A 23,022-nucleotide genomic window follows, 5' to 3' on the forward strand; every position below is an offset into this window, starting at 1 on the left:
TGGGAGGATGTTGGTGGGCAGCAAGCTGACTGTAGCCAGCAAAGATAATGGCAGTAGCTTGGGAAAAGTGATTGTCCCCTTTAGCACTCAAGAGGGCTATTCTAGACCACATCCTGGGTCCAGATGTGTTGTTCCTCCACCATCCTGTTACAAAAAAGTTGTTGACAATCTGGAAGAAGCTCAGCGGAAGGCTACCAAGGCCAGGGCCAGAGCAAGTCTTATCAGAAGGGGCTGAGGGAACTGTGGTCCTTTAGCCTTGAGAAGAAGCGGCTGAGGGGAGACCTTTTCCCTGTCTACGACTACCTGAAGGGAGGTTTTAGTGAGGTGGGTGTTGGTCTCCTCTCCCAAGTAACAAGTCATAGGACAAAGAGGAAATGGCCACGAGTTGCGCCAGGGCAAGTTCAGAATGGACATTTGGAAAAATTCCCTCACTGGAAGAGTTATCGGGCACTGACAAAGACTGTCCAGGGAGGTGGTTGAGTCACCATCCCTGAAGGTATCTAAAAGATGGGTGGGTAAAGTGCTTAGGGATATGGTTTAGTAGTGGACAGGTACGGTTGGGCTTAATGATCTCAAAGGTCTTTTCCAACCAAGTGGTTCTATGATTCTGTGAATGTAAGGAGAGGCTGAGGCAGCAGAACTTGTTTGAGCAGGAGAAGGGAGGGCTTGCCACCACAGAATCATAGAAAAGTTCGAGTTGGAAGGGACCTTAAAGATCATCCTGTTCCAGCCCCCTCTGCGGGACACCTCCCACCAGACCAGGCTGCTCAAGCCCTCATCCAGTGTGACCTTGCACTCTTCCAGGGATGGGCATCCACAACTTCTCCTAGCAACCTCTTCCAGTGCCTCACCAGCATCATTGTGAAGAAATTCTTCCTAATGTCTAATCTACATCTTCCCCCTTCCAGTTTAAAGCTGTTCCCCTTCGTCCTGTCACTCCATGCCCCTGTCAAAAATGCCTCCCCAGCTTTCTTGTAGCCCCCTTCAGGTACTGGAAGGCTGCTATAAGGTCTTCTCCAAGCTGAACAACCCCAACTCTCAGCCTGTCCTCATAGCAGAGGTGATCATGTAGGTTTCTCCATAAACTGCACATTACAGCTCATCTAAGTAGGAAAGACTGGGAGAATTGCTTGGTGAAAATACTCAGACGATCCAAAATCCTCTCATTTCTCTTCAGCAACGCCGGTTATTTAACCAGCGCTGAGAAGATGAAAAGGCATGGGGGCCAAGCAGCCAAGGCTTTCCGTTCCCGAGAGAGGGCGAAGAGCCTGCGCGGCGACGGAGAGGCTCCGTGTGCGCGGACCGCGGTGTGCGCGGCGCTCCCAGCCCTGGCCGGCGGGCGGAGCCGTCCCCCTGCGGGCCGGGAGGAAGAGGAAGCGCCGAGCCGCCTCCCAGCTCTGCGCCGCACAAACTTTGTGCCGGCTGCCCGGCACCTCCCTGCGGCGGAGCCGGAGGAGGAGGCAGCGCTGTCACTGGGGCTCGGCATCCTCCAGCGCCGCCGGGCTGCGCCGCGCCCGTCCCAGGTACGAGCGGGCAAAGCGGCTGCTGAAGTTGGGAGCGGATCCCGGGCTGCGGGCAGCCTCTCCCTCTTCCCGAGCGGATTCCGGTCTGTGCGGCGCTGCCGAACCGCGGCTCCGGGCGGGGGTGGGGGGTGTCCGGTCCCTCCGCTCGTCCGGGGGCTGCGGCGGAGCTCCGGGGAGCGGCGGGGTCGCCGTCCCGCTCGCTGGGAAAGAGTCGGGGAGCTCGCGGGGTGGGAAATCGACTCCAGCGCCGCGGCGAGCCGGAGAGCGCCCGGGGAGGCAGAGCCGGGATAGGGAAGAACCCCCGGGGATGCAGGGACGGGATATGGGGGGAGAGCCCCCGGGGATGCAGGGACAGGATATGGGGGGAGAGCCCCCGGGGGTGCAGGGACGACATATGGGGGGAGAGCCGCCGGGGGTGCAGGGACGGGATATGGGGGCAGAGCAGCCGGGGATGCAGGGACGGGATATGGGGAGAGAGCCGCCGGGGATGCAGGGACGGGATATGGGGGGGAGAGCCCCCTAGGGATGCAGGGACGGGATATGGGGGGGAGAGCCCCCGAGGATGCAGGGACGGGATATGGGGGGGAGAGCCCCCTAGGGATGCAGGGACGGGATATGGGGGGGAGAGCCCCCTAGGGATGCAGGGACGGGATATGGGGGGGAGAGCCGCCGGGGATGCAGGGACGGGACAGGAGACAAACGCCGGGGGGACCCGGTGCCAGCCCGAGGGGTGCGGGCTGGGCTGTGAGATCTCGCGGTCGTTGCTCCCACGTGCTGGGCTCGAACGTTTTGTTTTTAACCCACGGTACCGTTTCAGCACGTTTTCATTTCAGTTTAAGTAGCTGTAGCGCGACCGTGGGTCATGAGTTGCGTATCTGAGCGTGAAATGCATCCCCGTCGCCTCTTGTTGATCTAAATTCTTGTCAGGGCAAGTATTCCCCGCAGCCCGTGTGTTTCTGGAAAGGGGGAATTCAGTTGGATGGGTTTTAGGAGCTGCTCTTTGAGGCTTCCAACTTGGTCAAATAATTAATTGGAGACGTTTGTTCCCGGTGAGGATGGAGCGCGCTTTGCTCCGGAGCGCTGCCAGCCCGGGCAAGGGGAACGAGTGGAGCCAGAGGCTCGGGATGGGGAGCACGGCTGGAGTCCCCCTGTGCTCTGAGGGTGGGGTGGGGGTGGCTGAGGTGCTAGAGGGGTTCATGGATGTAAAGTAAGAAAAATTTAACTGCACCTGACAAAACGTTCCTTAATGTTCTTGGCCAAAGTTTGGAAGCTTTGGTATGATGCTATGTCGCTTCTATTTTTATTCCCATTAAATAAAACAAATTACGTTTTTGAGTGGTTTTCATTTAGTAGGAGAACAACTTACATTGTCACGACACAGCTGATCTGTAGTTTACAAAGGGAAATATGTTTGTGCATCTGCTTTTATGTTTTATTTTTAAAGAATCCCATCCATTTCAGCCGCTGGCATCGAATAACAAGTTACTGGCAGTAACCTTCTTTTTCACAATACCAGCGGTTGTGTTTGTGTATTTAATTTCTGTTTTTCTAAGAAAAAAAGGTATCAGAATGAAGGGTTATTTTAGGAATCTAACTTAACCTCAGCTTAGTTACTGTAGACAAGGGGCTTTCCGCTGCTTGAATGCTGGCATTCCCCTGGTCTGAGAGCAAGAATGCAGCATGAAATGAGTATATGCAGCTGTGGTTAAATACCATGGGGACTTCTGAGCTGTGGTACTGGGAAGTGCAGATACCATATTGGATATAATGGATTGATAATGAAGCGGCCTTAGAATCTGCAGTGGAAAAGCTGGCCAGAGCCATAGCCTTTTGAAGAACAAAAATGAAAATTGATGAAGTCTGTATTTTAAATAAATAAATAGAATAATAGTGATGTGATTAATTTTATCCACCCAGCCTCATGTGAGATCCCACAGCGTCACACCTGGCTCCAGTGGTTTGCTATATCTTTTATCCCAAATTGGTTGACCTAGGTTTTACTCCGTGGCAAACCAGCAAGAAGCAGTAAGCATAGGACTGTCAAGTCTGTCTAGTTTTGTGTTTTACTATGGTTTCACTCACTGCCCTTGAAGCTACTGGGCATACATTGGAATATGCATCTGTTTTTCATGTCTGCTTCCTGTTGGTTCAGAGTGGTGTGGAATTATCCTTAAAGGAAAGTTGGATTCCTGTCTAATGTTAAAATGCATGATGCTCCTGAGTCCAATCAGTCTTTAATTGGCTAGACAATAAATGTTAGCCCCTATAGTTTCCACTTAAGTTCTTTGGAGTAGTTCTCAAGTCCTTCCTAGCATCTCAGTAGTCTTTTTTTCACATAGAGGCATCTTGCTTGAATATTTTCAGCCATGGTATTTCAGAAAGTTTGCAGGTACTTTTTCTAGTGATATTAACGCTTCTTTATCTTGACCAGAAACACCCTGCCTAAGAGTATTTTGTAGAAATGTGTGGTACCATCTAAATCTTCTGCTATACAGGAAGATAGCATCATGGCCTTACTAAGTATTAAATCATTTGGAAGAGCGTTATGGGGTGGGGTAAGGAGTAGGAGTCTCTCACCAACCTGCTGTTCTCAGATGGTTCCCCAATACCAGCACAACACTTGCCTTACTCCTCCACCAGTTCTCTCTGATCTCGTTTGCTCCTCTTCCTCCCACCCTTTCACCCACACGTACACAGACACAAACCTGTTTTGTTTCCCTAGAGAAGGTTAAGGGCAGCTGGTGGCAGCCCCTGGTTATGGGCAGAGGTGGCCCACTGACCTGCAGGGACAGTGCAGAGGAAAATAAGAGTGCATTATGCAGGGCAGCAGAGTTAAACCCAAGAATGCTGTTTTGAACACCACCATAAAAACAATAGCACCTAATATTTTATTGAAACGATGTTATCAGTCTGGTGTGTTATTTGATGTGCTGCACGCTACAGCTGTGCTTTCTTTGTGACTTGCAAATAAGACCCACCAGAGTAATCTATTCTAACTTTACTGAGTCGATATCATATTTATACATGTCTTATTTTGTTATCTTCCTAAAAAAAACTTAGCAAATTCTTGAGCCTAGACTGTCAGTAGCCTTAGCTGGCCAAATGATGGTTTCCTGCTTTTTTAGCGCAGGCAGTACATTTTCTTGTCTCGCAGGGAGGTGGTAGCAAACCTGGTGCAATAGTTTATTTTGTTAGTTCTAGCAACTGGATATGCAGTTCATCATGACAGGTCTTCTAGAGTTCTTGGTATGAGTCCAAATTAGTCCTACTGATTTGTATTCTGCTTCCGTTTAGTTGTGGCATCTTTGGCCTGTCTAACTGGGCTTGACTTCTGGCACATTTCACTTCATGCTGGTGTTTCTTGATCCGAGACTGTAGTTTCCTCTGCTGAGCCTTTTTTCCTGTCCCTTGAAAGCCCTCTGCTTATTATACCTTTCCTTCTTTATTAGGTAATTCATCTCACTGAGTCTGGAAACCTTCTTATGAATTCTCTTGTCACTTCCTTGGGTTACAAATTCTGCAGATATTCATATTGTAGTTTAAACATATTCCAGACCTCCCCTGTGCTCACGTCCTCCAACTTTTCATTCCTGTTCATCTCACTAACGTGTTCCCTTAGTTTTTGAGATTTGCCTTTTGAAATTGAAAACCTTAATTGCAGGTTTACTTTGGTTGCTCTGCCATTTAATTTAAATCAAGTCAATCATAAAGAATAAATCTGGGATTATTCTTTCACTAACCTTTCTATAAGCAGAGATTTAGTTATTAGCTGCAAGTCTAAAATCCTGATAGCACTAGTCAAATTGATAAGTGTATGGTAAGAGAAGTTGGTCAGCTGTGACATCCAGCAGTAGATAGGGCTGCTTTATGGTAATTGTTCTTTGTATTTTCAAAATAACTGTTTCAGAGTCTTTCCACTTAACTTGGTAAACGTTCGTTACTTAAACAACTGATCCCTCCCCACAAATAAAAATTATTGTGATGTTTATCGAATATATGCTTAAAGAGTTATCTGCGTGGTAATACATGTGGATAAAAAGACCAAGTAGGTATCTCTTGGTAAGGAATTTACCATTTAATGGTGTAATCTCACAAAAGGCCTATGCAGCAGTAAGCCAGAATGGGGAAAAATGTGGATATGTCAGCATGGCGTTTTTTCTGAAAACCTATAAAGGATCATCCTAGAATACCATTCTCCTTTCTTTGTTTACCTGTGCCTCCAGTTTGTCAGGTCTGGTGTTTTTAATCCTTTGCTTTGGTTATATTTCTCCGCCTGATGTTTACTTCTGCTTGCTATTTCTCCTCTGCGTCCTTGCTTTAACTGTGCTAGGAGAGGGACTCTAGCATCGTTTGGAAGTTCTCTCAGGGTTTGTTTAGAGCTGAATAGGGTAGTAAGCACTCTGGTGTTTGGTAAACTGGGAAGGATGCAAGAATTAAGTGACCACATGCCAGCAAGTGAACTGAGCTGAGCATGAAGTGCTTATTATTTTGAAAATGGAAAGGTCAGGTTTGCAGGAGTGACGGTTTAAGAGAAGAAGAGCGTCTCATTACTGGGCAAGAAATGTGAAGTCCTATAATAAAAGCCTTCTAGCGTTTCTGTAAGCTCAGTATTGCCCATGGAAGGAAGAACCAAGATGAAAGGACTTAACCAAAATCAAGGGAGAAAACCTATTAATACACTGCAGTTATCATGTTTCCCAGCTGCTGCACTCATCAGTAGGAGCGCTGTATTCCATATTTTTGTTAAAGGCATTTTAGCAGTAACTTAGGATAAGCATTTAAAAAAAAAATTAAATTAACGATAAAGCTTACAAAATGAGGCTGCTAGTTCTGGACAATAAACATTTAGAATGCGTTAATGCAAGCAAGCTTTTTCTTATTAATTGTGCTTAAAAAAGAGCTGACAATAGCATAATTTACCTGTACAGCATGTTTTCTTTGGATGCCGTTGTAAATATTAAAATTAATTTCTATTTCAGGTGGTAGTGTATTGCCCTTACACATGTATTAGGATATTCAGACTAATGCTGTATACTTAGCTGTTGACTCCAATATTATTTAAAAGAATTCTTAAGGAATACTTTTCAAGTCATCCTTGCGAGTAGTCATTGACATGATGCTTTCCATAATATTGATAGAATTGAAATAAACTGTTTAGCCAATATGTGTTGCGTTGATAAACATCCCTTAAATTACTTAGGCTGCTAATCCATTCAAACTTCCATTAACCATGGGGTTCTGTTATTTTTCAGTGTAATTTTCATTATTATTCCTTGGAGATAAATTATTATGGAGTTCCATGAAAGGAGGGGGTGATATGTCAGACAAATAACTCAATTTGTTCCCCAAAAAGCCCCAAAGAAAAAATGAGATAGAAGGCAAGTTTCTTTTCTTCTCTTTGCTTGTGCCCTTTTTTCTGCTGAAAAGGAATCCTGGGGCCTAAACCACTATTAACAAGAAAATAAGTTGTTAGCTACATGGAATTATTTTATGCTTGTTCTTTGCTAATTCTGAATTTGTTGTATTTTGTCTGTTTTGAACACAAGCTAGTAAAGTAAGAAAGCAACTCCAAGCTGCAAGAGTATTTTGACAAAGCTTAGGTTCAAAGATGGTGAGCTGAAAACTTGGCAGATTTCCAGAAGAGTTATAAAAATTCCTATATTTTATTCAAGATATTCTCATTTTTATGGATCACGGAGGTGCTTAAAAATGGAATTTTTTTTTTTTCCCTTTTGCTGACTACAGTTTGTTGTAATTTTGTTTGTTTGTTTTTTTTTTTTTTTATGGCAAAGGATGGTACTGGTTCCAGTAAAATGTGCATTGGGAAAGAGTGTTCAGGGGCAGAGAATTTGCTGTGCTGGGATGGGTTCTGTTCATTCAGATGCTCCCCAGAACTCCTCCACTCCTAAATACATGATAAAGGCCTATAACGGAGAGGACAAGGTAGTGGCAAGAGGCTTATACTGTATCTTGCAAGTTGGAGGTTTTACTTGGGATACACAAGTCTTGGGTTAAATTTTTGGAATCAGTTTGTAGCAGCAAGCTGCTCCTTTCCTAACTCGCCAGGGCCTTTGCTGGGCAAAGGCAAACCTGGGAATTAATTGACCGTAGGCTTTGCTGTTCTGCAGCTCATCACAGCTTCCATTTTTGATGTTTTGCAAAATTAAAAAGAGAAATAGATTACCCCCCCCCAATCTGCTGTTAGATCTGAGTTTCAGTTCCAGTATTATTATCCCATGGCTACACACCAGAACAGTTTTAGAGGTTACCAAGATCACAGAGCTTGTGTAAGATTCACATTCTAAGTGAATTTGTGGACAGAGTTAGTTTTTCCAGCACGTGTACGTGCAAGACCCCATAGCTAAATCTTAATTTTAGTGGTTAATATTCTTCATGAGATGTTATGCTTTCTCTCACTCCAGGTATTTATCTCACACCAGGTATCCAGGTTCCAAGTGTGGAACTAATGAGGTGACAATTAATATTTGTATTAATGGAAAGGTCTGTTTTAGAACCTACTGGAGAGCGAAGAGTTGAAAATTTGGCAGTGTTTTTTAAGAATTTTTTTAAAACTTACTAGAAAGTGAAAGTTTGTGATAATATTTTGCTTTAATACTGAATAAAAGAAGTAGAATTTGCATGTAGGTGTATAGAGCCAGGATAAATATTTGTAGTACAGTAACCTTAAGCATCCCGTATAGCAAAGCAATATACTGGCTGAAAAAAGGGATTGAAGTGGGTCTGGATTGCTTTGAGTGCATCAGTGAGGAACATCTCTTACAGCACTCTCTGGTAACTTCAGTGTAGAAAATTAAGAAAGTGAATAATGTCCTGGTGAGAGCTAGATTTGTAAATGAAAAGCAAGGAGGTATTTTCAAACGGGTGGAAAGACTCTGGACCGAACTAACTTTTCTGCAAAGAAGAAGAAGGAAGAGGATAATAACTAGCATTAGGTCTTTGGAAGGAAGGTTATAAAGTGAGCTCTCCTAGTAGGAAGTTTGTGGATTAACATTGATCAGAATTCAGTGATTCCTTGTCATGCACACATCATCAGTATCTTTGAGAAAACTTTTAAGTCTTCAAACCCCTCTGCAACTTTTTTAGTACTTAGACTTCTCTATTAAAGCAGGATCTTTATTTCTTAATATTTCCTTTCTACTGCTGCATCACTTTTATCCTAATTACTGTGGAAAAGACTGTGATGTTGTGAAACATTTTTTATACTGATACCTTATTTTTATTCCAGTGAAAACATCCTTTTCCATATATGTGCTTTAACAACATAAATATAGTTGTCTATACTTAACAAAATGTGGAGAAGTGTTTATTCTCAGAATACTAGCTGAAGTTTTAGCCAAGCAGGAGAAAGGTGAAAATCAGTCTTCTAGGAAGCAGTCATGCAGTGAATTAATTTAAAAAAAAAAAAAAAAGTATGTTTTCAGTCCAGTCCCAAGTGGGGAAGTATCTCCATGCTGAAAGGCTCCATGGGTTGGCTCTCTTTGCAGAGATCACGACTCGCATGGACAATGAGAGAGGACTGGTTTTCTCAAAAGGCCTGAGGAAAGGTTTGCTAGGGAAGCCTCGGAGATTGTTTGTGGCTGCCACTGAAGAGCAGGCTTGTATTTTCTGGCACTTTCACCCCCGTTTAGGAAAGAATGCAAAACTCTCTGTGATGCAAAATACAGAGTCCCAAAGGCCTCCTTCTGCAGCCATCACTGTCTGAAGAGTCCTGTGGATTTTGGACTCTCTGTATAACTAAGGGTCGCAGGCACTGCTGCTTAGTGACCTCTGGAATGGAATTTTTTTACTTACAAAATGCCGTTCTGTATACTTATCATGTTTAAGAATTACTGAGCCATCACTAAAACAAGAAATCTGATAGACTTGCTAATGGTTAATGCTATCTTAATTCCTCACTCTACAGTCTATTAAATTACTGCTAGATGTGTTCCATTACAGTCTGTGGAAATATGCATATCTTGTTAGGCACATTAATATCCAATATACATTTATACTTAAAATAAGTAACATTTTAGTCTTCAGCTAATCATATTGCATGGGCGAAAGAAAGCAACTGCTATGTGTAAGTACATACACACAGCAGTTTCTTTTCCTTCCTTTTGCTTTCTTTTACGTCCACTTTACTTAGTGGAAGTAGTTGTCATTTTAAAAAAAAAAGTAGGAAGTATCATTTTGGGAACAGAAAAAGATCCCCAGGGTTTTTAAACTATAAATTCTGAAAGAAAAAAAAAAAATCCCCAACTCTAATTTTCATTTATAGAAGTTGTTAAAATAAAATAGTTTTTACTTGTCTCTCAAAATAAGCAGGGAAGGTTGTTTTCTGTTGTATGAATCCACCAAATACTTGAAGTTCAGGAATCATAGAATCATGGAATTATAGAATGATTATAGAATCATTAAGGTCTCTAAGACCATCAAGTCCAACCATCAGCACAATACACCACGATGCCTACTAAACCATGTCTCAAATTGCCATGTCTACACATTTTTTTAACACCTCCAGGGAATAAGACTCCACAGCTTCCCTGCGCAGCCATTCTAGTGTTTCACCACTCTTTTGGTAAAGAAATTTTTCCTAATGTGTGATCTAAACCACCCTTGGCGCAACTTGAGGATATTGCAGGTCTTGCTAAGGAATGTTTTTTCTGCTTCTGGTTTCTGTATGATTGAATATTTACTATGGTAATTTCTTAAGGTTTGTGTCGGTCAGTCCTATTTTGGTTTATTTACTGTTGACTTCATAATAAGACCTAGGCGTGCACTTATGGGCCCTGTAGATGATGTGAAGGTGGGCAGCACTGCTGAGCCTGGAAGGATGTCAAGCTCTTCCAGGAGTGAAGGAGAATGGGATGAGATTATTGCCAAGTAGTGGAAATGCAAAGGAATAGATCGAGGTCATAAGGGATGAGTTGGAAACTTCTCAGTTAGCTGTGTTGGATAAAAATGAAGAGAAATGGGTTCTTTGGCTACTGAGAAGCTGACGGTAAACAATGAATGTGATTCAACTGTGACTGATGGTTTTAGGTGCAGTAGGCATTTTATTTGCAGTAGAAACAGGGAAAGCATCACTGTGCTTTTAATAGACCTTGTTAAGATCTCATTTTGAGCGTATGGTCACCTGTGTTCATGTAGAGAAATGAAAACAAACAATGCAAATGAGTGTGAGTGCGGTGATGGAGGGGAGCAGAGATCCTGCCTTCTGAGTGGCGGGAAGGACTTCAGTACACTTATGCTAGCAAACATGGGAAGGAATTTGGTAACTCTTCATAGAAATGATTTCACAAAGAAATATGAGGGAGGGACAAAAATCGTAAAACTTAAAGCATAATGGAAGTATAATCACATTTTTATAAGTAGATTCCAAATCCTTTGAGGCTGGAAATTTGGTTGACTTTCTAACCATTTCTTTCTAACCATTTTGGGCATGTAGCTGGGGCGTAAGCTTACAAGCCCATCTTTTGGAGACAGGGAGCCTGAGCTAGTTCTTCATTCTCTATGTTTGGTTTATTATCAAGGTAAAGGCAGCCCTAGTCTGAAATTTTTCAGGTGCTCATTGCTATCTGTCAGAGGTTGCAGGGAGGCTGAAACACCGGTCTTTGTAATGCTTCATGCAGCACGTTTGCGCTGAATGGATCCTATGCCTTGACGTACCTGGAATGTCCCATGGGACCCCATTTTTGTCCCTGGGTGCTTATGCTGTGTCTCTCTTCCTGGTCTTGAGGCATGAGTTTCTCTGTGTAGGTGGAGGAAGCCTGTTGGGTGGGTTGTAATGAAAAACCTCCGGTGCCTAGCTGGTGTGCCTTTTTATCTTCTGATATTCAGTGTTGGTTGAAATAATTTGGCTCAGTGCAGCCAGCATTGTTGAAGAGAAATGAGAGGATTTTGCATCATGTGTGTATTTTCACCAGGCTATTCCCTTGTACTCACATAAGCCATAATGTGCCAGTTACGGAGAAACCTACACGATCAGAGAGCTGGAGCACCTCTGCTATGAGGACAGGCTGAGAGGGTTGTTGTTGTTCAGCCTGGAGAAGAGAAGGCTCCGAGGAGACCTTAGAGCCGCCTTCCAGTAAAGGGGTGTACAAGAAAGCTGGGAAGGGACTTTTTAGCAGGGCGTGCAGTGATAGGATGAGGGGGAACAGCTTTAAATTGGAAGAGTGAAGATTTGGATTAGACATTATGAAGACATTCTTCACAGTGAGGGTGGTGAGACACTGCTACAGGTTGCCCAGAGAAGCTGTGTATGCCCGCTCCTTGGGAGTGTTCAAAGCTGGGTTGGATGGGATCTTGAGGAACCTGGTCTGGTGGGACATGTCCCTGCCCATCAGCAGGTTTGGACTGGATGATGTTTAAGGTCCCTTCCAGCTCAAACCATTCTATGATTCTATAAATGTTTGTCAGCAGTAATCTTGTGGACTGGTAGCTTATTAAGAAGAATTAGTTTTATCTGGTCCAGTTCTGTAGCCATGTGCCTTTTCTGGTTTGAAGATGGCTTCTACAAAGTGCCATTATTTCCTGTAGCTTACCTGAAAAAAATGAGGTGGAAGGAAATGAGATAGTTTTTTTTTTTTTAAATGCTGTTACTTCTCAGAAAACCTGCTTTTTCCATTGACTTCAAAGTCTAGATACTAATTTGAACATTACAAAGATCTCTGTAAGATAATGCTATCTGCTCTCATAGTAACTTCATATGCAGAAATTGTTATTAAGTTGTCAACCCATATGTTAGCAAGTTATTTTGCATTTTCAGCCACTTTTTATAATAGAATATGTGTCTTCCAGGTATACTACTGAATGCATATGAAAGATGCATAATACATGCATTAAGCTGTCAATTTTCCAATAAAATAATAGCAAGCCTGAGGGTTGATATGAGTGGAAGTATATATTTCAGTTACTCTCTGAGCATTTATTTAATTATACAGTTTCATACAGTTTGTAGGCAGCTTGTATTTAAAAACTAAAAATGACCATAATGTACTATTGTGTTGCATGAAACCGTAAAGAAAAAAAAGAAGTAAATGGTGTTTACGAATTTTTCCTTTTTTCCTTTTTCCTGCTTTTTGTATCAGGAGCTGCTGAAATGGGTTGTGGATTGAACAAACTAGAGAAGCATGATGAAAAGCGACCTGGTAATATCTATTCAACTTTGAAGAGGCCCCAGGTAGAAACCAAGATAGATGTTTTCTATGAATATCGATTCCTGGACTTCACGACACTAAGTGATAGTAAGCATACAATAATGTTCTTCAAATTTTTCTTTTTCTATTCAAGTTAACATGTTATGTACTCCATGACGTTTTTTTGAAAAGTGTGTATAATAGTTAAGTTTTTAAAAATATCTTTAGTTTATTTAAGTAAATGCCTTCTCTTCAGTCATAATGTGGACATGCACAGGCTTTACTGAGAGTTTTCTGTAAGTTTTTAACCTTAGAGCTGCTGTAGGTTCTCAGGTTTTTTTGTTCTTTTAACCCTTCCTTCCCCTCTTTTTTTTTTTGCTTACTCTAATATGGATCTTGTTTCCTTAATTTGCATTTTGTCCAGGTTCCATGTGGTAAAACAGTTTAGGTCTGCTAGTTTATATACTCTCCTGCTCTTTTTTCTTACTCCGCTTCTGCTCCCTGTGCTCCCTCAGGAGTAGTTTGAGAGGTTAAAGTTAGTGTTTTCAGTTTTGCTAACTTACCTTAAATAACTGTTATGTGCCTACAAAGACTTACAGGTCCACCCACATGGGTGGAAACAGGATAGTGGGAGACACTGAAGATCTAAAACATCAAAGGGGTGAAGGTCCAGTCTCATGCGATTTTTTTTACTCTTCTTTCTTTTTTGCTCTCTGAAATAGTCTTCCTTTAATTCACATGCCAATCCACAGATATTCCATTTCTTTCCTTCCTGATTGACATCAAGTATCTCTGCCAGTATTGCTCACACCATCGCCTGTGCCCTCTTTTACTTCAAAATTAGCCTGTTCTACAAGCAATGACTCCTCACACCATTTGGAAATCTGAAGCTTGAGCAGAAGGCTGGGACCTGCTTCTTGCTATATATAAACCAACACAGTACCAAAATCTGTTTTAGCTAGCTGGCAGGATGCCAAGTAGAGCCTCTATGCTTTTGCCCTGCAGCGTGTTGCTGCTTCTCTTGTTTTGCAAGTCGGGTCAAAGGAAAAGCCAACCCAGTACGTCTCTCACTCACTGTGTGAGACAAAGAGCTGCTGGTAACGTCACTTGATGCGATACCTCTTGTGCCGTTCAGTATGTTCAGCCCAGAGTAACGTGAATTTGTTGTTTTTTAAAACTTGCTGCAAGTAAACTCAAATTTGGGAAAAGGTGGAGGCTTGGAGTAGGTGGCTGGACGGGAGTGTGCTTTTGTAGGCAGTGTGGGAGGTGAGAAATTTTCAAACTTTTCATAGTGCTTATCTCCTGTCCTCATGGATTCTGGTGTTTTTTTGCTACACTAATTGGGATGCACTGCAGTTATTGAGAGCATCAAACAAGTAGGAGAGGAATTTTTTTCATGTTTATGTATTGCAGTTGTTTCTCCATTTATGTATTTTTATTTCAAAGTGAATTGTTTGTGTTCTTTGATAGTTTGACAACTTTTACTGAGATATACTGTACACTGTGTCATTAGCGTAAGTGAGCTGATATTGAGGATACACTTCTGGGATACTCATCACTGTTCTGATTGCCTCGTAAGTTTCAGCGTGTGCATTCTCCTGATACCTTATGTAATTTCATCTTTTCACTGGATAGCAGAAGAATCGCTACATGTGATAGCAATGTAACTTGCCTTATGCACAGAGGTTGTCTGGCCAGGGTAAAAAATTAAACCCAGACTTTCCCAATCTGATTAAATGGATAGGTTTGTTGCAAAGCTTACTTGTACGTTTTTCTTACTCATCAAAGATTTCTTTACTGTGATTGTAGGAGGCACGGCTTCAAAGAAATTGTGAGTAAAATCACTTTTATCAAATTCTTTGGCTTTGCAAAAAGTATAAGCTATTCAGCTCCCATTAAGTTCTGCTCTGGCATGTTGTATAGCTATCACTCTGGTCTCTGGAGATGACAGTGGATAGGCAGACGAGGAGGGGGTGAGGCTGTTGTTCCTGCTGTTTTTCCTTAGTATCAGCCACATCTCTGTGCTCTCAGGATTGGCAGAGCAACAGCTTGTGGTTATGCAGCTCACTCCCTGTTCATGTCATTGGCTGGATAAAGGCTCACATCCCACTGTGTAGCGTTACAGCACTCCAGGTTTTTTCAGTGGTGGCAGCATCACTGGTTCGTTTATAGTTTCGCTCAGAAATAATCTCTGCTGCTGTTAATGATGAGTGTTTCACCTATGCCTGTGTGGATTCAGAGGCTTCTAAAAATCAGATGCTCACAGCTGTGTAAAAAGAACATTTGGATTGTGAGGGGTGTCTTCTGTGACTACTCTAGCCCTTTCAGTGTGTATGCATGCCCTGACATCACTCTTTCTTTCACAGGTTTTCAGCTTCATCAGGTTTATAGAATAAGCCATGCTAAATTGTAAGTGGCTGCAGAGTATTTTATTGTATTCTAGGCCTTATTTACAACACTAGGGAGCCTGACTCTGAAGAGGGGTACTCATTTTTCTCTGGGGCTTTTGTAGAATGTTTGCTGCTCTGTTAGCTATCTGTCACAAGTATTTAATCTTAATGGTGAGAAGGATATGATTATCTCCCATGTTGCAAGTTGGAGCTAATACACAGATTACTGCCAGAATTTTTCCAAGTCCTTGGTGTTTCTTCACATGTCCCAAAGGCAACTCTCATTGACTTTAGACATAAATGTGGATGCTGGTCACATTTGCGGTTAGGAACTGCATGAATTCTCCAGTCTGATACCCATATAATCATAGAGTGGTTTGCTTTGGAAGGGACTTTAAAAGTCATCTAGTTCCAACCCCTCTGCCACGGGGAGGGGTACCTCACGCTGGATCAAATTGCTCAAAATCTCATTTAACCTGGCCTTGAACACCTTGAGGGATGGAGCATCCATGACTTCTCTGGGCAACCTGTTCCAGTGCCTCACCACCTTGCTTGCAGTAAAAAATTTCTTCCTAATATCTAATCTAAATCTGTCTTTTCAGCTTAAAACCATCACCCCTCATGCTATCTCTGCACTCCCTAATAGAGAGCCCCTCTCTGTCTTTCCTGTAGCACACCCCCACAATCAGATATCACTTCTAGTATGTGGCGCGTGTTTTAACTGCAGTTTCACAGGCAGCTAGGTGGATCTAAGTTTTCTGCAGCTATATGTGGGGAGATACTGCGTTACTCTTGTCTTCTATCAGCTCTGTGAATTGATTGAACTCATGGAGCTGGCAGAAGTCTATGCAGTCTTTTTGTTTGGTTACTCTCTGCCAGATCGGTGTCTTATGGAAAGGTCTGAAGAATGCTGGAGCTGGCAGAAGTGGTGGGAGTATGCAGTCAGGAAAATAAAAAGGACCTTGTTTTAATCAGCTCACGCTGTTACGAGCTCATATCCCTGTTGAAAACAGGAATAAAATACTGCCACACCAGTCATTTCTTTGCTGCATTAGCCAGAAACTTAACTTTTCTTGCTTGCTGTTTTTGGTTACCGTTTACCTTCTGACAGAAACACCAGAAGGAGTGTAAGGAAATATGCTCCTTTATCGTACGTTTTTACTCATTTCCAAACTTGAGCTTTGCTTTGCACTAATGTAGATGTCCAGTGGAGAACAGTGTTTAATCAGCTTATTTAAGTACTGTATAAATAACATATAGATGCAAAAGACAAAACTAAGGTTGCAAGTGTAACCTTCATTCTGAGGTTTCCCAGTGTTTCAGAATTGATGTACTTGGAAGTAAAGTGTATAGAGAAAGATTTCCCAGGGAAAGCAGACTATAGAGAACCCTCATTTTCCATCATGTGCCACAGCACTGGTAACCTGTGTGGTTCTTCAGAATGAAAATGGCTAGATTTGCTACTGTCCTTTACTTCTTGAGCAAGTGTGGTAATGGATAGTAGCAGCAGAGGATTATCATCTAGTGGAGATTGTCACTAGAGGAATAAGGAGCACTTTGCTATGGCATTTCAAAACCTTGGGGTGGGTATGCTTGTTTTGAGTTGTCAGCTTTATAATGTCTGCTTATGAGTCTTATCTTTCTAGTTTCTGCTAAGGTGGCTTCTTCCCAGAAATCACAATCTTTCTTCAGTGTTGTCCCTTGACAGTGTTATCCTGTGCTCTGCTCTTAGTCATCTGTACCTTCCAAAGCTTGTGGGCTGCTGCTCTCCCTCAGATGAAATCACACCAGATTTCACCTAAATTAATTTGATAAAATCATCACATCCTTTTACTTCTCGACCTCTTCGTTGCAGGGTCAGCAAAGTGCTAGAGGTGCAGAATAAAGCAAGACCTTTCCCCTGTTGGCCGCAGTGAGCTGTTAGGTTGGCCTGACTGCAATGTGTAGCTTCATTCATGATGTGCTCATCCAGCTCTTGAACTCTGTCCACCTTGCCCTCAGGTCATTCCCTCACTGAGCCAGTCTCACTTGTCACTGTACAGTCCACTCCTGCATCGTCTCCGTCTTCAGCCAATTTCTTCTGTCAGGTTTCTACCCTCAGTTGTTTTTTTGCTGCTCCCCCTGAGTCATTCCATCTGACAAGTCCTGATGCTCCCAGTGGTGGCGTGCGACGGATGCAGGTAATGCCTTGGAGATGGAGACGACTCACTGTCAGTAGCTGTATCTGCTGTTTGAATGTTCTTCTAGCTCCTTGCTGGGTAATTCTTGCTTCAGAGTTGCTCAGCTGGTGGCCTTCTCACTGACTTTAAGACAATAGTAATGCTGAGTGGCAATGATTAAATTTTATAACAAAAAAAATAAAGGATAATAAAATTCAATAGCATTGACTTAATGTTGCAGCAAACCTTTTGTGACAAGATCAGAAAACATGACTTAGGATTTATCATAGAATCCATAGGTTGGAAAACACCTTTGAGATCATCAAGTCCAACCATATCCGTCTACTACTAAGTCATATCCCTGAGCACTTCATGTACCCATCTTTTGAACACTTCCAGGGATGGTGACTCAACCATCTCCCTGGGCAGTCTCTGCCAGTGCTTGATAACCCTTTCGGTGAAGAAATTTTTCCTGGTGTCCAATCTGAACCTCCCCTGGCACAGCTTGAGGCCATTCCCTCTTGTCTTATCACTTGGGTGAAGAAACCAACACCCATCTCGCTACAGCCTCCTTCCAGATAGTTGTGGACAGTGATAAGGTCTTCTTTCAGCCTCCTTTTCTCTAGGATAAATCAACCCCGGTTCCCTCAGCCACTTCTCGTAAGACTTGTTCTTCAGCCTCCTCACCAGCTTCGTTGCTCTTCTCTGGACACGCTCCAGCACCTTAATGTCATTCTTTTAGTGAGGGGCCCAAAACTGAACACAGTATTCGAGGTGCAGCCTCACCAGTGCCGAGTACAGGGACAGAATCCCTTCCCTGCTTCTGCTGGCCATGCTGTTTCTGATACAAGCCAAGATGCTGTTGTCCTTCTTGGCCACCTGGACACACTGCTGGCTCCTGTTCAGTGGGCTGTCAACCAACACCCCCAGGTCCTTCTCTGCCAGGGAGTTTTCTAGCCACTCTTCCTCAAGCCTGTAGCACTGCATAGGGTTGTTGTGTCCCAAGTGCAGGACCCGGCATTTGGCCTTGTTAAACCTCATGCTGTGGGCCTCAGCCCACTGGTCCAGCCTGTTCAGATCCCTTTGCAGAGCCTCCCTACCCTCCAGCAGATCGACACTTCCTCTCTGCTTAGTGTCATCTGGAAACTTACTAAGGGTACGTTCGATCCCCTCGTCAGACTAAGACTTGGGGAACACCACTCATGACTGATCTCCAACTGGATTTAGCTCCATTTACCAAGACTCTTTGGGACCGGCCATTGAGCCAGTTTTTTGCCCAGCAGAGAGTACACCTGCCCAGGCTGGTGGTCGCCAATTTCTCAAGTAGGATACTGTGAGAAACGATGTCAAAGGCTTCACTGAAGTTGAAGTACACTACATCCACAGCCTTTCCCTCAACCATTAAGTGGGTCACCTTGTTATAGAAGGCAATCAGGTTAGTTTGGCAGGACCTGCGTTTCATAAACCCATGTTGACTGGGCCTGATCACCTGGTTGTCTTGCGCATGCTGTGTGATAGCACTCAGGATGACCTGTTCATGACTTTCCCTGGCATTGAGGTCAGACTGACAGGCTCCCTCCAACCCTTCTTGTAAATGGATGTAACATCTGCCAGCCTCCACTCAAGTGGAACTTTCTCAGTCAGCCAAGACTGCCGGTAGATGATGGAAGGGGCTTTGGGAAGCACCTCTGCCAGCTCCCTCAATACGCTTGGGTGGATCCCATCCGGCCCCACAGACTTGTGGATGTCTCATTGGCCGAGTAGGTCTTTGAGTGGCCTTTACTGGAAAAGGCTTATGGCCTTTACTGGAAAAAAAAACCCACAAAAAGATTATATATCCCCCACCTCAAGTAAAAAATGATTGTTATTTTGCATCCCTCTCTGTATAAATAAAAGGAGCTGAGTAGCGGTTGTCTTGTACCTCTTTTATCTCCAACTTTTATTGGAATTAAGAATTAAATAGTGAGTGAACCTAAGAAGGTTGTGCTGACAAATGGAATAGCCTTAATTTAAAGCAACCATGTTTTCAACAGTGGCTTTGTGGGGCAGGCTGGTTTGTTTTATTTTGGTTTATTATTTTTTTAAAAAGAGAAATATTTCAATAATCTACATTCCTTTCCTCCTCTTATCTGATGTATTTATTTTGGAATACTTCATTTGCGATGATGGGTCATACAGAAAGTGTGCTCTCCTTCTTCTTCATCCTTTATTTCTTACATCTCTTTTCAGTTATGATGACCTGAGAGAAACCAGGAATTTGAGTGAGTTATCGCTTCCCCTCCTCCTCAGAATAATGTAGGGGTTTTTGGTATTTTGCTTTGTGTTTTTTTTTCCTACTGACTTGATCGGAATTTTTTTTTGCCTTACATTACATTCCTACAGTAATTCATCACCCTGATGAGTTACAACACATTTTGGCCTTGAGTAAAGTTGGCATGAAACATATGTTAGCCATGTGATGAGAATGAAATGGGGGTATAAATTTTTTTTTAAATAGGAAAAGCCTATACTCTGCACAAGCCGTTTGTGCTATAAAACCACTAAAATCCAGATGTTTTGACTGACGGAATGAAGAATAGCAATACTTCACATGTCTCAAAGTTGTTCTTAAGTTATAATGTGAATACGAGGGGATATGGGTATTATCTTTACTGTCAAGAATTTGTCTCTTTGGTAAAAAAGAAGAAAATTATTTAAAAAGTAAGGGTATTGATGACATTTAAACATTTCCACTATTTTTGTTCTCAAGTATTCTAAGAGTTGTTGTCTAAGGACATGTGTTTTACCAGGGAAGTACTCTCTAGTAAAACAAATGTACTACACACATAAAGCCTTCAGATTTGAGGTTTTTTTCCTCCATATGTATGTGTATATATATTTATATGTGTGCATATGTATATATAAAATTTGAAAGTGTATCTAGCTTTGAAGTTCTGACAAGCTTCTGGACACTATACAGTAATGTTTTGGAACCAGTTACACTTCTTAAAAAACCCATTTGTTACAGTCTTATTTAAATTGCTGGGAGTCTGATTTTTATTACCTTTTTTCCTAATAAAGACATAAATAATGAACGTTTACAAGGGACATAATTACTATGTTACAATTAATAGTTAAAGAAACATTTCACTATGGATGTATTCTTAATTTGGGATTAAATATCAATTGTTTGTAAACTGAAATTAATAAAAACTCCTCAGTTTTCCTCCCAAAGCGGGGGAAGAAGAAGTCTAATTGGAACTTGAAAGTGTCATTCACTGGAAAGTGTGTGAGTTGATGACAGACAACGCATTTTTCCTGTAGAATATGTAGGCATTTTTTATCATGAAATTTTGTTTGCTGCAGAGCGTAGTATTTGTTTTTGACTTCAGTATTGACCATCTCTTGCTACCACTAATTTTTATATTGCATTAAGCAGTTATTTGTGCCTGGCTTCTGCTTTCTGTTTCTCTTCACCAATCACTTAAAAAAAGCCCCATCAAAACCGAACAAAACCCACCCACTTGTCCAAGCAATGGGCTGTACGTCTGAAAGCAAACCTTGCAGCCCTGCTTTTGCAGGTGTTGTTATTTGATTTAAGACTAGTAAAAGCAATTGTTTCCCCATTGGTGAAGTTATTTAATTTCCTGTTTTCATTTCTGTAAGCAAAAGAACATAAATGAAATTAGCATTTAAGTTTTGTATTTCCAGTTGACCGGGTCTGTTACCACCATGTGGTCCTCAGGAGTGCTGAAATAAAATTAGCAAGGCAAAATATTGTTAGGTTAATATTTTGTTGTGATAGCTTGAACCAGACTCTGTATAGATCGTGTACAATAGACTAAAATGTTGCTTCAGAGGATTAATGTGTAACAGCGGAAAAGGCCAACGGATTACTTCTTTGTAGCCCACATTCTGCTAATGCTTCCCCTTCGTTTAAGCTTTGTCCATGTGCATATCTTCAACGTGGTTTGATTATACGCACTTGAAAATATGCACATGATAAAGAGAATATATATATATAAAAGTAAAAAGAATGGGCATAAAGGGGTTTGCTGGATGTGGACTTCAGTCCTCTCCATGAAGAAGTCCTTTCCATAATGCAGCCATGAAGAAGTGAAATTGTTTGGATTCCCTTGGTATTTTGTTTCAGGTGAATTACAGTCTGTAGTAATACGTAACCCTTCAGGACTTGCCACTGTAAGTCACAGCAAAATGAAATGCTCGTGCTGTAACAGTTTATAAAACTTATTTGTGTGTCTTGGGCAACTTGCAATTTGACATAGAAGAAGCATTCCATATGTAAGTAGTTTAATAAGTGCAATAAATTACATCACAAATGTAATTGCTTTAAAGAATTGTTAGGAATAATTTGAGCTTTTTACCACGGTTGGCTTTTTAATAAGGATGCATAACTCGAGTAAAATCTGTTAGACATATTCTACTTTCTAAATACAGACTTTGGTTTCCATAATTATTGTATGTAGATCTTTGTTATGGTAACTCACATGCACACGTTCTCTCTTCTATATGAATAAGCATAACTGTATCTGTACATCAATAATATGTGTGCAATACATACGCAAACGGATGTATTGCAGATGCATCTATGTTATTAAGAGGCATAATTCATGAGGATATGAATATTCACTCTTTTACATTTTGCTTTGTGGCCATACTGTGCAACAGAAAGTACAAAGAACTTTATCTGAAGTCATATCATCACTGTGACAGAACTGGGAATCGTTGCTGGGCAGTTCGATGCTTTAATGGCTGGATCGTGGCCTTCCAAACACCCTTCTCACTGATTGCAAAGCAAGAACCTGGTCAATATTATAAATTAAATTTCTTAGTACGTAATCTTGACCAGTATATACCTGTGAAAAAAGCTGTTCCTTTCTCATATTTTCAAATGGAAAAAAAATTGCTGGTATTGCCTGTCTCTTCAAGATCCAGTGGAGCTGTGTCACTTCTGCTTTATTTTAGAACAGTACATCATAAGCTATGTGGAAGCTTACATACAATATGATGTGTGTATTAGAAATCTCAAACATGTTCAAGAGTGTGTGTATGATGTGTTTTGAAATGGTATTTTCAGCTTGTGATTGGACACGTGGTTTTCTTTTAGATGCTTTTATGGATTGTCACCCCAAATATATCTAACAATGGAATAGCCTCTTCTAATGGATTCTGCATATGTAGTTGGGCAGTAGGTGTGTGAAAATGAAAAATGGACTGGGGAAGGAACATCTGCAAGATGTTTTCTATTTATGCATGTTCTACACTGTGGAAAAAATATGATTGCTGCAATAGTTATCTTTGTGCTAACTTTCCTAGCCAGTACCCATCTTTAGACTGAAGAATGGGTAGCTCTAGAGCTCCATTCTTACCATGCAGTTGTTGGTTGTATCTACTGTGTTAGCTGAAGCTTCTTACTGTAATGAATTCTTACGAGAGATACATACCATACATCACCCATACATGAATATTGTAATTCAGTCACATCCTGGAAGAATACAGATCTGTCTAAAAAGAACTTTGGACTTCTAAGAAACTTTTTCTTTCTATCAGCAAGTCTGGAATTATGCATGATCTTTCTGAGTGGCCCTGTCTTTTCTTTTGCTTCTGGCTTCAAACATTTTTCCAATCTTTGTGTGGTTTTCATCCTCCTGACGATGTTCCAAGAGCCGAGGAGCTGGAATTGGCAGTCTGCAGGGCTGGTAGACAGGCACTTCTGATGGAATGGTGAAATACTTCAAGCCACAAGGGCTCAATCTTTTTTTTCTCAGAAACAAAACTTCTGTGTTTTACTGGAACATGAGATCACACA

At 41.9% G+C, this 23,022-nt stretch overlaps 1 protein-coding gene across 2 annotated transcripts in view; it reads left to right on the forward strand.

Annotated features, from left to right (window-relative positions):
• The first annotated feature begins 1,367 nt into the window (after nt 1-1,367).
• The window catches only part of RFTN1 (raftlin, lipid raft linker 1), a 101,220-nt gene continuing 79,565 nt past the window's right edge, over nt 1,368-23,022 (forward strand). The window contains exons 1-2 of one of the 2 annotated variants that reach the window (XM_054058262.1): nt 1,368-1,523; nt 12,617-12,772. In XM_054058262.1, coding sequence (XP_053914237.1) covers nt 12,628-12,772 — 145 coding nt within the window. In that variant the 5' untranslated portion in view covers nt 1,368-1,523; nt 12,617-12,627. Of the gene's footprint in view, nt 1,607-12,616; nt 12,773-23,022 lie in introns of both variants that reach the window. The other variant, XM_054058261.1, reaches the window with a different exon arrangement.

This window comes from Cuculus canorus, chromosome 2 (genome assembly GCF_017976375.1).
Source record: "Cuculus canorus isolate bCucCan1 chromosome 2, bCucCan1.pri, whole genome shotgun sequence".
Classification (NCBI taxonomy): domain Eukaryota; kingdom Metazoa; phylum Chordata; class Aves; order Cuculiformes; family Cuculidae; genus Cuculus; species Cuculus canorus.